This window comes from Macaca thibetana, chromosome 2 (assembly GCF_024542745.1).
Source record: "Macaca thibetana thibetana isolate TM-01 chromosome 2, ASM2454274v1, whole genome shotgun sequence".
NCBI lineage: Eukaryota > Metazoa > Chordata > Mammalia > Primates > Cercopithecidae > Macaca > Macaca thibetana.
This window is the reverse complement of record NC_065579.1, coordinates 73486954-73501769: the sequence shown is the minus strand read 5'-3', so window position 1 is coordinate 73501769 and position 14816 is coordinate 73486954. Positions and strand designations below refer to the sequence as shown.

At 40.3% G+C, this 14816-nt stretch overlaps 2 protein-coding genes and 1 pseudogene across 49 annotated transcripts in view; 1 reads left to right on the top strand and 2 right to left on the bottom strand.

Moving 5' to 3' along the window:
- Nucleotides 1–14816, bottom strand: part of SEC62 (SEC62 homolog, preprotein translocation factor) — a 332886-nt gene that overhangs the window by 44999 nt on the left and 273071 nt on the right. The window lies entirely within an intron of this gene.
- On the top strand, nt 1678–6481 carry LOC126948342 (four and a half LIM domains protein 1-like; annotated as a pseudogene).
- Nucleotides 12700–14816, bottom strand: part of SAMD7 (sterile alpha motif domain containing 7) — a 28094-nt gene continuing 25977 nt past the window's right edge. Inside the window, exon 9 of the mRNA XM_050779969.1 lies at nt 12700–13535. Within this exon, the coding sequence (XP_050635926.1) occupies nt 13347–13535 (189 nt within the window). The 3' untranslated portion in view covers nt 12700–13346. The remainder of the gene's footprint in view (nt 13536–14816) is intronic.

Sequence of the window (14816 nt, the reverse complement as noted above, 5' to 3'; positions counted from 1 at the left end):
TCTTGGGTGACGCGTCATTGTGTGCACACCATAGTATACTGACACAGACCTAGAAGGTGTGGCCTATTACACACCTAGGCTACGTGCTACAGCCTGTTGCTCCCAGGTCACAAACCTGTATAATATGTTACTGAACTAAATACTGTAGACAGTTGTAACACAGCAGTATTTGTGTATCTAAACACATCTAAACATAGAAAAGGGACAGTAAAAGTACAGTATTATAGTTTTATGGGACTAACGTCGCATATGCAGTCTGTCATTGACTAAAATATCATTAAGTGGTGCGTGACCATTTATTTTTTACAAAGTACCCTGGTATACTAAAAAACAGTTGATAAAGAAATGACTATAATGATCATTACAACAGAGTAATTACCTTAAATTATTAAATCACTCAGTCCCACTTATTGAGCATTCATTGTTTTGAGCACTTCGAAATAGTGCAAGGAATTTAGAAGTTATAGTTGCTCATCTCAGGGGGATAACAACCAAAAAGAGTACAATGAGATATTATAAATGAAAAACAAGATTACGGGGTAAAAAGATCTTAAAAATTCAGGCTTCACGGGTGGACCAATCCATGTATTCAGCTCTCCTGGCCACAGTTACTGGGCACAAGAGCCAAAGGAGTCAATGAGACAGAGTGATTCCCGGGACTTTGAATCTATTAGAAGAGACATATGTTCTTCCCTTCTACTGTGTGCTTTGAGAATGTTAGGTCTGGACTGCACCGGGCATTTTGGCACCCTGAGAGAAGGATCTCAAGCTGCTCGAAAGCCACTTCTACAGAATCTGAAGATGAAGTCAAAGGAAGGCAGCACAAAGAGAAAACTGGATCCTTGGTGACAGCATTTGAATCACTAGATTAACTCTTGCCTGAAGCCAGACATCTAGACTTTTTAATTACTAGACCCAGTATGTTTCCTTTATGATTTAAGTCAGTTTGAATTGGATTTTGTCATTTGCATTCTAGAACATCCTAATTAATACACCATCCAAGGAAACCAAGATAACGAAAACAAACTACTGTTTTTAAAGAAAAGATTTTAATGTTCATGGAAAGTGAATTTTCACACAAATTATTGCATTTCATAGCATCCATCCAGATTTAGTCACTTTTTTTCATATACTAACACATGTAGGGTTTTTTTAAAAAAGCTCTTATTCTTTTTTTCTTAAAAAATATTTGTGTTTTTTCCCTAGACTACTAAGCAGAAAAAAGCTCTTATTCTTATCCTTTATCCTAATTCTTAAAAACAAAGTCCTAATTTATGATTTCAGTATTTCAGTGACAGTAATCATAAGAAGTAACCCGATTAGACCATTCACTTTGCAAAATTATCTGTAAGGGAAGCAGTACTTAGAATACCTATTGTGGATGTCATTTGCCTGAAGAGTTGGTTGGTATAAATAAAGGCTGGTAAATAATGTTTTTTTAAATACCTCTGGCATGAAAGTTGTCATAAATCCCGGAATAAAGACTTTTTTCCCCGTATACTCCCAGGACTAAAAATGTTGCCTTTTAGTCCTGTTTAGAATTGTCTTTTGGATTTGCTGATAAACCCTCTTATGTCTGTATGACTTATACAATCAGATGTTGGCTGATGCATTCAGATCCCTGTGCTGTGAATCTTTATTTATTTATTTGCTTTCTCAATTAAATGAATGGTTTTGGTGACAAACCACTGGTGTTAACACAAACAGCTAAGCTGATCATTTAGGAAAAGCTCAACATTAAAGGATTCTAAGTCTATTGTTAGGCTATGGCAGTAACTCCAATCTCATTCACAATTAACCACTCAATCATCACCTAATTCATAAGAAAAAAACTACCATAAATAAAAGTTCTTGACTGGGGGCAGTTGCTCATGCCTATAATCCCAGAAATTTGGGAGACCAAGACAAGAGGATTGCTTGAGCCCAGGGGTTCAAGACCAGCCTGGGTAACATGGAGAGACTCCTTCTCCACAAAAAATGCAAAAATTACCTGGGCCATGGTGGTGCATGCCTGTGGTCCCAGCTACTTTTGAGGCTGAGGTGAGAGGTGGGAGGATTGCTTGAGCCTAGGAGGTGGAGGTTGCAGTGAGCACCACTGCACTCCAGCCTGGGTGACAGAGTGAGACCCTGTCTAAAAAAAACAAAAACAAAAACAAAAACAAAAACCACACATATGATCTTTCTGCTGTTTGGAAGGAAGCTATTTCTATTTATTCAGTGTTTGGGGACCTAAATATATGTCTGAAAAGAAGATGTTGCTGTACTACAGGATGGTGATTGAAGTCCTGAAAATATCAGGAAACTGTTCTCATTTGTTATTTGTCAAATTGTGCTAGTGCTTTCTGTAAACACTTGTAATCTCTGTTTTTGCAGGTGAAAGAAGACTGAAGCTGAGTTCTATTATCAAAGCAAAGTGCTGCACTGTATTTGAAATAACTCTAGCAGATACTGTGCTTCCTGCATAGAACCTGTTGGATTACTCACACAAATGTCAAAGAACAGGTTGACATTTTAGCAAGTGATCAACCTGGCCCATATAGTTTTTACACTTTGCAGGGTTCAGAGAGCAGTCGAATGTTGTTTTTAGCCTATGATCCAAAGCAGCTAATGACAGAGTCTACCTTAGAACATAAACAGGCTTCTGATTTATAACACAAGGCTAAACATTGCCTTGTAGATACTGTGTGATGTGTCCAGTTACATTAATGAAATAGCTTTGCAACAGTGTGGAGTCAAGACTTAGGCTTAAAACAGAGAATTTGAGGATTGAGATAAGTCCAGAGAAGCAGCAGGATGGAGTGCAGATGCAAGAGAAAGGCTATGTCAATGCCATATTATAAATATAGCTCATAGACAGCATATCCTAGTGTGTGTCTGAAGAGGCCTGTGCCCTTGAGGAAAGGGGAGATTATGACCTTGTCCCCCAGTGTCATTTGCATAAATTCCTAGAGACCTTGGGGCAGTGAGTAGGAGATTGGTTGAGATGATCATTATAGGAAAATTGAATAACTTAACGTATGGATATCTTACTGTTACAGGAAATGCTTAGGAAGTGAGGTACTCTGAATTTAGAATGTGATGGCCTAAGGGATTCGGAGTCAAGAAGCAGGACACGGGATGAAGATACATCCGCCGTCAAGCTGGTCATTACGACAGGGAGAAATATCCTTCCACAGAGTGAGATTGGTGAGACTTCCAAGAGTTGAATGATGGTCCCATTGAACGAAACTCTTTGGGGTGAGTTTGCTTGTGTGGGAAAGACAGAACTCAGAGCCCTAATTTAGGCAAACTGCAAGATGGGTTCAGCAGGAGAAAGTGCCTGGAAAGGGGGAGGGACCAGGAGCCAAGTGGGTGACTATCTGCCAGGCGCTCTCCTGAGGGTACGCATCTTCCCTTGTGGTGTGACTAGAAAGAGGGAGTCCAAAGCATGGTCCCTTCTCCTCCACCTGGCACACATCAATGCTTCCCTCTTTTCCTGTGAGCCAAGATAGAAGGTCTGGTCCAGAATGGACGACATGGGTGGAGGGGTGAGTCAGTATTGCTTTTCATTTTGGTGACTGGACTCAGTGTAAAAGATGGATGTCTTAGGGCAGTAGGTAACATGGTTTTCCTAGCTTTGTTGTCACAGGTGATAGAAGCTGGACCATAAGTTAGGGTCACAGCTCCCTTGATTCTCCTTCTTTGTTCTCCTTCCTCTTTCACAACTCTCTCTCCTAGGTACTTTTAGTCAGGCTACAGATGGAATTTTGGGCATTTGCTCTAGAGATAATTTTCCTGGGTAGCTTTTGTGTTAAACAGACTTCATTACACATTTTTCTTTGCTTGGGGCCTCTCTCTCCTGACACAGATGCACAGGTCCCTTGTAGCCCACAGCCCCCAGTGTCACACATTAGTGGCACAGGCTAGGTTTTGACATTGGTTTCATGTACCCAGTGAAGAGCACTTTCTCTAAGAACAGTTCAATGGCAGGACGTATATGGTTATGAGCACGGAGGCCTCCAGTGCTGGAGCATCCGTTGCTGATCCCCAGAAGGGAGACATACTCTCTTTTTGTGTTTCCAAAGGCATACTCTTAGGAGGCAGATAGAAAGATATACAGTTAAGAAGTAGGGTTTTTAGGTTCTGTTAACAGCTGGTTTATTACCTTTTCTGGAACTTTCTCACCCTTTCTGCAGTGAAATAGGCTATTTCTCTATGTAGTAGTACACCTGTGGGGGAAAAAATGTGTGGAAACCTAGCTATTCCCAAAAAAGGAGCACAAAAAGAAGGACATCTGGGATTGCTGAATACTTTTTAGATGACAAAGAACTTAGAATGTTGAGAAGGGACTTACAGGGAATGGGCTGATAAAAGACTTGAGCGTCATCTAGTATTTACCCTTTTATCCTCAAACTTGAGTTAGCTGAATACACACACACACACACACACGAATATTGCTGCTTATGATAAATGCTCTAATCAACAAAATTTACTGGATCATAAGCTCTGCAAAGGTAGGGCCTGTGGTGTTCTCCTTTTATCCTTAGCCTGTAGCACCAGGCCTGGCACATAGATTCTTAGTAAATATCTACTGAGTGAATGAATTGTTGAACAGCTCGTACTGAAGAACTGATTCTGATAATCTGTGGAATACTTCAAAAGAGAATGAATACAACGCATATATTAAAAGAGGAGGCAGTCTGCAGCCACTGCCACCTCCGCCACCATCATCTATGCTGGTGAGCATCCCCAGGCAGCTCGTTGGAAGTTGTTTTCAACCATATCCAGCCCTTGTCAAATACATCCTATTTGTCACACATCCAATGTGAGGTCCCTTCAGCTATAAGGTGGGCACCATGGTGGAGAAGTTTGACTGTCTCTACTGCAGGGACCCCTTGCAGAGGAAAAAGTATGTGCACAAGGGTGACTACCACTGCTGCCTGAAATGCTTTGACAAGTTCTGTGCCAGCATCTGCATGGAATGCTGCAAGCCCATCCGTGTGGACTCCAAGGAGGTGCACTATAAAAACTGCTTCTGGCATGACCCCTGCTTCCACTGTGCCAAGTGCCTTCACCCCTTGGCCAATGAGACCTTTGTGGCCAAGGACAACAAGATCCTGTGCAACAAGTTCGCCACTCAGGAGGACTCTCCCAAGTGTAAGGGATGCTTCAAGCCCTTTGTGGCAGGAGATCAAAAATGGAGTACAAGGGGACCATCTCGCACAAAGACTGTAGCAACTGCAAGCAAGTCATGGGGACTGGAAGCTTCTTCTCTAAAGGGAAGGACTTCTACTGTGTGACTTGCCATGAGACCAAGTTTGCTAAGTATTGCGTGAAGTGTAACAAGGCCATCATTGCATCTGGGGGAGTCACTTACCAGGATGAGCCCTGGCATGCTGAGTGCTTTGTGTGTGTTACCTGCTCTAAGAAGCCGGCTGGGCAGCGTTTCACTGCTGTGGAGGACCAGTAACACTGCGTGGATTGGTACAAGAACTTTGTGGCCAAGAAGTGTGCTGGATTCAAGCACTCCATCACTGGGTTTGGTAAAGGCTCCAGTGTGGTGGCCTATGAAGGACCATCCTGGCACTACTGCTGCTTCCACTGCAAAAAATGCTCCATGAATCTGGCCAACAAGCACTTTGTTTTCCACAAGGAGCAAGTATATTGCCCTGACTGTGCCAAAGAGTTGTAAACTGACAGGGGCTCCTGCCCTGTAAAATGGAATTTGAATTTTGTTCTTTGTGTCCTTACTCTCTGCCCTATACCATCAGTAGGGAAGAGTGGGCTTTCCCCTCCTTAAAGGTCTCCTTCTGTCTTTTCTCTCATTTGACGGTATTACTCAAATAAGGGCACACAGTGATCATATTAGGATTTAGCAAAAAGCAACCCTGCAGCAAAGTGAATTTCTGTCCAGCTGCAACTAAAAACCGAAAACGTAGGCAGATTGACTCTTCTGCATGTTTCTCATAGAGCAGAAAAGTGCTAGTCATTTAGCCACTTAGTGATGTAAGCAAGAAGCATATGAAATAAAGCCCCCACTGAGATGCCTCTTGCGACTCAGCTGGGACATACCGTGTAGTCATGCGACATGCAAGAGTTGTAGTGGCTGCTTCATCTCGTCGCTCATCCTCTTCTGTAAACAGGAAAAGAACTTACTGACGTGCATGGTTTAACTTCCTCATCAAAACTCTAACCTTCCTTCTGTTCTTTTGTGCTTTCAAATGACTAATATGCACTTCCAGAAAATTAACATTTGAACTTAGCTGTAATTCTAAACTGACCTTTCCCCGTACAAATGTTTGATTTCCCCATGAGGCGTGTTTTCTGAGCGTTCCTACCATAAAGCATGGAGCATGCAGGTGATTTGGGAAGTGTAGGCAGATCTGAGAAAATGAACCTGTTTCAGAGGAACATTGTCACAGCAAATACTTCTGGAAACTTAACAAAACTAACCCTGCTGTCCTTTTTATTGTTTTTAATTAGGAATATTTTTGTTTTAATTGATAGCAAAATAGTTTATAGGTTTGGAAACTTCCATGAAAATATTCTGTTTATTTTATTTTATTTTTATTATTATTTTTTTGAGATGGAGCCTCACTCTGTCGCCCAGGCTGCAGTACAGTGGCAGATTCTCAGCTCACTGCAACCTTCACCTCCCAGGTTCAAGCAATTCTCCTGTCTCAGCCTCCTGGGTAGCTGGGACTACAGGGCCGTGCCACCACACCTGGCTAATTTTTGAATTTTTAATAGAGATGGGGTTTCAACATATTGGTCAGGCTGGTCTTGAACTTCTGACCTCAGGTGATCCACCCACCTAGGCCTCCCAAAATGTTGGGATTACAGGTATGAGCCACCGTGCCTGGCCTGCATGAAAATATTTTAGCCCTTTCAGATGTTCCTGTAGTGTTGAAATTCATCCTACGGAAGTACTGCGAAACTCTACAGGCGGAGTTGAGCAGGTGCCAGGGCTCTCATCAACACGGATATGACATTACAGAGCAGTGGCGAGTTGAATTCCTTGTAACGCAGTTGTCTGCTCTTTGTTCATGTGTTGATGAGGACCACAAAGTCCCTTCTATTGCGATTCCTAGGAATTTTCCTCAAGAGGAAATGCGGATTTCCCCCTGCCACTTACCTGAAATACAGGATCACCTACTTACTGTACTCTACATTATTTTACGATGTAGTATAATGAGACAATATCAAAAGTAAGCATGTAACGACAATGTGTACTAACATTCTTGTAGGAGTGGTTAGAGAAGCTGATGCCTCATTTCTACATTCTGTCATTAGCTATTATCGTCTAATGTTTCAGTGTATCCTTACGGAAATAAAGCAGCACATGAATTTAAAAAAAGAGTCCAGGAACTACAGAATGATTAACTTACTTTTATACTGTAAAAAAGTTAGTATCCCCATGATGTTTCCCCAAAATAGTTCGAAAATAATTAGAAGACTTATGAATTATAGTGTGCGTCTCTCCTCTCTTACCACGAACTGAGAGCTAACATATCGACATACCTCATTTTACTGTGCTTTGCAGATATGGCATGTCTTACAAATGGAGGGTTTGTGGGAACCCTGAGTTGAGTAAATCTATTGGCACCATTTTCCCAACATCATATGCTCACTTTGTTAGCATGTTTTTAGCAATATTTTAAAATTAAGGTATGTACACTTTAGAAGAGATAATGCTATTGCACACTTAAACTACAGTATAGTATAAACGTAACTGTTATATGCACTGGGAAACCAGAAAATTCCTTGATTGCAGTGGTCTGGAACTGAACCTCAAATATCTCTGAGGTATGCCTGTATATTAAAAAGGTGGGAAGAATTTTTTTTTTTACAGTAACCAGGTGTTTAATGCTTTTGTTTTGTTTGATGAGAATAACTTCTAGTGCTATGAAACAAATAGCTATTTAATTCAACAATCAGTTTAGTAAACTTTGTAACCCCAGCTAGCAAAATAAAGTCACCTCTTAGGAAATGAGCCAAAGAGGAAGGTGAACTATTTTAGAAACGTAGTTTAAAATGTATATATAGTTTAAAATTCTAAAAGCATTCACATTTTTTCAAAATGGCATTCAATGATGGTCAAGTAAACTATTTCCTTTATTAGGGAGATGAGTTTCTCACACCTGCACAATGACATCCTGTGGCTATTATCAGACATATCGGAGACCTTGGACCTTGTGTTATGTAGAGGATTCCCTTTCCAGAGGATGGGCTGGATACGTACAGCAAATTGACTGCAACTCTCTATAAAACAGATCTTTCATATATCTGTAGTAAAATAACAGTGTACATATTTACCATAATGAGAAACTGCATTTGCTTGAACTATAATACCTTTTTAGTATTAGTGGGCAGAGTAAAATATTCCATATATTTTAAATAACTAATGGAAATAATTTAATGGAATTTAAAAAATTTCATGTATTTAAAAATATACTGTTGTTTTGTTTTGTTTTGTTTTTGAGACAGAGTCTTGCTGTGTTGCCCAGTCTGGAGTGCAGTGGCATGATCTTGGCTCACTGCAACCTCTGCCTCCCAGGTTCAAGTTATTCTCCTGCCTCAGCCTCCTGAGTAGCTGGGATTACAGGCATGAGCCACCGTGCCCAGCCCTATACTGTTTTTTAAACATTGGTATCCACACTTACTCTATAACTCTTATAGCTATATGTTGGCTGTTTAGTAAACAGATTTTTAAAAAATTTTATTATGGAAAATCTCAAATATATACAAAAGTAGAGTGAACAGAATAGTGAAACTGATGTAGTCAAAACCCAGCTTCAATAAGTATCAACTTATGACTGAACTTACTTCACCCATAGTCCCAATGATCTACCTACATCCTACCTGCTCAATGGATTTTTGGAAGCAAATCCTTGTCATGATATTACTGGGAGAAACACTCTTTCTTGGGACTTTTTTGTTTCTACACATTTTGCTGGGTGGACCAAGAGACTGCAGGGCCCTAACTATTCTTTTACCAGAACCATTTCTCAAGGTTGATTATGCAGCTGGTAACCTTAAAAAATAGGTAATCCTTCCTTCCACACCCATCATCACCCCCAAACAAAGAGCAGGCTTGCTTACTGCTTGCTATAAAAGTTGTGGTTTCCCCAAGTTGTGTTCCTCAGCTGTGCAACAAACCCAGTGTATGGGCAGGTAGCCTCTGGGCCCCTCTGTATTGCTCATGTAGCACCTGGGGGCAAAAGGAACCAATACACTTATGCTGATGTTCATGCTCCTACTATGTCATAAGTAATAAAGTTCTTCGTCTCTGACGCAAGAGGCTCATGTGTTTTGCCAGTCTCCATAAAATAATAACAGGCTAATTTATTAGGTTGGAGGCAGAATCAAATCTAATCCCAGACACAACAAATTTCAGTATATATTTTTTAAAAATAAGAAGTCTTTTAAAAAAGCCCACAATACTATCATATTTCAGTATATATTTTTAAAAAATAAGAAGTCTTTTTAAAAAGCCCACAATACTATCATATTTTAAACAACAGTAATTTTTAATATCATTGAATATCCCAAATTGTGTTCAGATTTCCCTGTTTCATTTATTACAGTGTATTTGAAAAAGGATTTAAATAAGTTTCATGATTATATTGGGTGATTTGAATTCAAAAAATTTTATTTTAGTAAAATGTATTTAAAATTTGTAATTTTAACATACAAGTTGTTGGTATTAATTATATTCAAAATTTTGTACAACCATCACCACTATTTCCAAAACTTTTATATCTGGGTGATTTGAATCTTAAGTTTGTTTTTTTTTTGAGACGGAGTGTCACTGTGTCGCCCAGGCTAGAGTGCAGTGGTGAGATCTCGGCTCACTGCAATCTCCGCCTCCCAGGTTCATGCCATTCTCCTGCCTCAGCCTCCCAAGCAGCTGGGACTACAAGCGCCCTCCACCATGCTCGGCTAATTTTTTTTTTTTGTATTTTTAGTAGAAACAGGGTTTCACTGTGCTAGCCAGGATGGTCTCGATCTCCTGACCTTGTGATCCGCCCACCTTGGCCTCCCAAAGTGCTGGGATTACAGGCGTGAGCCACCGTGCTGGCCAAGTATCTTTCTTTTAATCTACAGGTTTTCCTTTTCCCATTCTGTTTGTCCTTGCATTTATTTGTTGGAGAAAATCAGGTCATTTCTACTATAGTTTCCCACAATTTGGAGTTGTACTATTTTTATAACTGCAGTGATGTTTAACATGTTCCTTTGTTCCCTGTATTTCCTGTAAATTGGTTTTTGGATCTAGAGGTTTATTTAGACACAGGTTAATTTTTTTTGGTAAGACTTTAATTCATATGGGATTTCATGGATTTCCATCAGATGGCACATAATATCTGGTTATTTCTCTTTTCGAGATGTTAGCAGTCATTTATGATTATTGCCTAGATTACTTACATTTTAGGGGGGCATAATGGTGATATTCAAATTCCATTATTTCTCCTTAATAGCTATAATACTTCCCTAAAGGAAATAGCTGCATAGTACTCCATTGTATGGATATTTAGTCAATCAGTCTAAATATATTTTGTAAGTCATAGTACCCTATTTGTCAAACATAATTTTATTGTGATGGTTTTCCAATGAGAGAAGTTTTTGTTGTTGTTTCTTTCTTATTCATAAAGAGTACAGAGTATGCTTCAAGCCTAAAGTGGCATTTGAGAAAAAGTTAAAAACTATTTCTATATGATAATGTAAATAAAAATCCTCACCCTCCAAAATAATCTGTTGTAAAGTGTCCCTTTTGTTAAAAGGTACCCAGGAGTCTTTAATCTGGGAAGAAGGCAGTCTTGGTAGGGACAAGCAAGTTCAGTTCTATTTTCTTCCAATGAAGAGTACCGAGAGCTGGGGAGGGCCTCCTTTGCATGTGTTCTTCTGGTTCTTTTTTAAATGCATGGATCTAAAATTAAGCACAGTGGTTTTTTCTGGTGATAGTACATGCCAAGATGGCATATCGGAACATTTTCCTTAGAGCAACATTGAGACATATCTGTGCAAATCAATCAATTACCAACTCAGTGGACTTATTTAGCAGGAATATGAAACTCAAAAGTCATCATAGTGATTGAACCTCATTATCACTTTGCCACTAAAAATACTAAGCATTTCTTTTTATTCCTCACCACAGCATCTGTAACTCACACCTGGCATTTTGTGAAACTTCTGTATGCTGGGTAGTATAGCAGGTGAAATGTCACATGACCAGTTCTTCGGTACACTGAGGATCAGATGAATAAAAAGAGGGAAAGAGGAAGTGAAGCATTTTTCAAGTCATTTTTAGTAAAAATCTTGCCACTCATTATTCATTGGCTTATTGCCATCTTAAATAACTTATAAAAAAAAGACATATTTTTGAAATATGGGAGGATTTTCTCTCTGTCCGTGTCTCTCTCTCAGCAAAGGGACCAAGAGAGTAAAGTAACAATTCACAAATGTATGTGATGGTTTGATACAGTTTTTAATGTCAGAAGAAAAACCTGTTGTCTTAGTAAAAATGAAAGAAATGGAAGCCTAACTAAATTAGGCTTGAACGATATTTCAAAAGTCCACCTTCCAAATCAAAAAGTGAAGGTGGGTAGCGTGCAATTTGTGTTTACTAAATGCAACCTAATTTGTTTGTTTTAGCACTCCATTATTGTGAAATAAATTACTTCAAAACGTACTGGCTGAAAACAACACATGTTTATTATCTCACAGTTTCTGTGGGTCAGAAATCCAGAGTGGCTTAGCTGGGGGCCTCTGGCTCAGGGTCTCTCATGAGCTGCCATCAAGCTGTGGGCTGGAGCTGAGGCACCTTCAAGTTTCCTTACATGGCTGTTGGCAGCCTCAGAAGATCCATTTCCCAGTTCATGTGGAGCTCTCCACAGGGCTGCCTGGAGACAAAGAATCTGGCTTTCTTAAGAGTGAGAAATCCAGAGAGAGAGAGAGAGAGAGAGCACCCAAGACAGAAGCCACAAAAGTGACATCCCATCCATCACGCCTTCTGTGTTCTGTTCGTTAGAAAAGCCTCAATACCCCCAGCCCACCCTCAAACGGAGTAGATCACACAAGGGCTTGAAGACCAGGATGCAGGGATCCTTGTGGGCTGCTTACCAGAATTTTTTCATTTTAAATGTAAATATTTTAAATAGAAAATACATTCTCATGGTTTAAAATTCAAAATGTACAAGAATGTATATAGTAAGAAGACTTCTTCATATCCCTGTCAGTCAGTCCCCTCCTTGAGCAAATTGTCAACATTTTCTTGTTTATCCTTTCAGAGACATTCTGTTAAACATCAAGTTGAATACGTGGGATTCCACAGGGTGTGAGCAGAGAGCACTCCACCTTGCCAGCTCAAACCTGCTTTGCAGAGATAACTCTTCCCCACCCCTTGGATGAAATCTCAAGTGGGTACTATGACTTTTCACCTCCTTCTCAGATAATAAGCAGTCCTCCAGTCACTTTCAGTCATAACATAGTTTTATTTCATAAATAAAATACCTAGTCCTGAGTAATAGTCAAACTCAATTTTTGATTTTTTATTTTTTTGAGATGGAGTCCTGCTCTGTCGCCCAGGCTGGAGTGCAGTGGCACGATCTCAGCTTACTGTAGCCTCCGCTTCCTGGGTTCAAGCAATTCTCCTGCCTCAGCCTCCTGAGTAGCTGGAACTACATTCACGCGCCACCATGCCTAGCTAATTTTTTTTTTGTATTTTTAGTAGAGACAGGGTTTCACCATGTTGGCCAAGCTGGTCTTGATCTTCTGACCTCATCATCTGCCTGCCTTGGCCTCCCAAAGTGGTGGGACTACAGGCGTGAGCCACTACACCTGGCCAAAACTCGAAAATCTGAGGTTAAAGCTTCTCCCCTTCCCTAGATTGTACCTGCTTCAGGCTAGAAATCTGGATTGAGAAAAGTTGGAGCCGTGGTCAGCTTCTCCATTTCTGTTCTGTACTTCTCCCTGTTCTCTTCTGCCTCTTTGTGGTTGCCTTTATCTCTCTCAGGGTTTGGGAATGGAAAATGAGTGACGAAAGGGAGGGAGCTCTTTTTTCAGTTTCAGCTCTTTTGGTTTCTTCAGAGATTTCTTCAGGGAAACATCCATCTGCAGCTTTCTTGATGTTTGCAAATCTCCCCTTCATTAGCATTTGCTCCTAAGGATGCATCTCCAGTCATCTGGTGCTGGAGTCATTCAGCCCTGACAGGGAGGCCCCTTGGGCAAGTCTCCTCCGTGACAGCTCCAGGAAGGCTGAGTTTCTCTCCTCATTCTCCATCCAGTCCTGGGAAATCCTCACACATCCCTTGTAATATCCTAGGCTCGTTGGAAAACTGGCTAAGACTATTCTTCCTCCTTGAGAGCTTTTAGTTTCTCATACTATCTCGCTCAATTCCTTTAGGAATTATTGTATCCTGGGGACAAAAAATGCTCATTGTATCACTCCAGGAATTAGAATCCAAAAGAGGGGATGTATCTGCTGGTTGATCAAATGCTTGTCTTACAGGAAATGAAAGAGTTTTCTTGTAGAACATACTTCCCACATGCTGAGATACCTTTTAAGACAAAATAATTATAGTAATTAATTCTATGAATTTTTTTCATTAACTCAGCATTAAACACACATGTCAGAGAGGCTGAGGTAATTTCAGGCATGGAGCATCTATTAATATATAGTTTGGGGAGGTCACAATTGTAGGATGTGGTGGGCTTTTTCTTTCTCTCAGAATCATAGTATTTACAGATGTAAAACAGGGTATCAAGGTGGCTCTAACCAGGGGCAGCTGAGCAATAGTGGAATTACTGAGGGGGAGAAAAGTGGATGGCGAGGTCAGGATGGTAATAGTGGTGGCATGTGAGGAGGAGCACAAATGACATAGGTCTTTGGCTTTGGCTCTGAAGGCAATGGGGAGCTATTTTAGAATCTTGAGCAGAAGAGTGACACGATCCATCTTATATATTAAAAGGACCACTTTTTACTGCTTTGTGAATCAACTCTGGGTAGGCAAGGGGAGAAGCAAGGAGAGCAGTTAGAAGAGAATGCACAATTTCTCAAAGATTTAGAACCAGAAATACCATTTGATCCAGCAGTCCCATTACTGGGTATTTACCCAAAGGAATATAAATCATTCTATTACAAAGATACATGCACACATATGTTCATTGCAGCACTATTCACAATAGCAAAGACATGGAACCAACCCAAATGCCCATCAGTGATAGACTGGATAAAGAAAATGTGGTACATATACACCATGGAATACTATGCAGCCATAAAACGGAACAAGATCATGTCTTTTGCAGGGACATGGATGGAGCCGGAAGCCATTATCCTCAGTAAACTAATGCAGGAACAGAAAACCAAACACCGCAAGTTCTCACTTATAAGTGGGAGCTGAACAATGAGAACACATGGACACAGGGAGGGCAACAACACACACTGGGGCCTGTCAAGGGATGGGATGTGGGGAGGGAGAGCATCAGGATAAATAGCTAATGCATGCTGGGCTTAATACCTAGGTGATGAGTTGATAGGTGCAGCAAACCACCATGGCACACTTTTACCTATGGAACAAACCTGCACATGTACCCCATAACTTAAAATTAAAATGAAAAAAAAGAAGGCCAATACAGTCATCCAATGAGAGATGATGGTGCCTGAGACCAGGATGGAGTGGTGGAGGTGGTGAGAAGTGGTGTGCTGGGGTTGGCTAGCTCACAAGAGCCAATTATTAAATGTTTAGGAAGTTTGCAAGCCAGTTGTTAAATACATCATTATTAAAAATTAAGTCAAAGCATCACATTAAATAAATTATGCTCAACAAAAGTAATACATG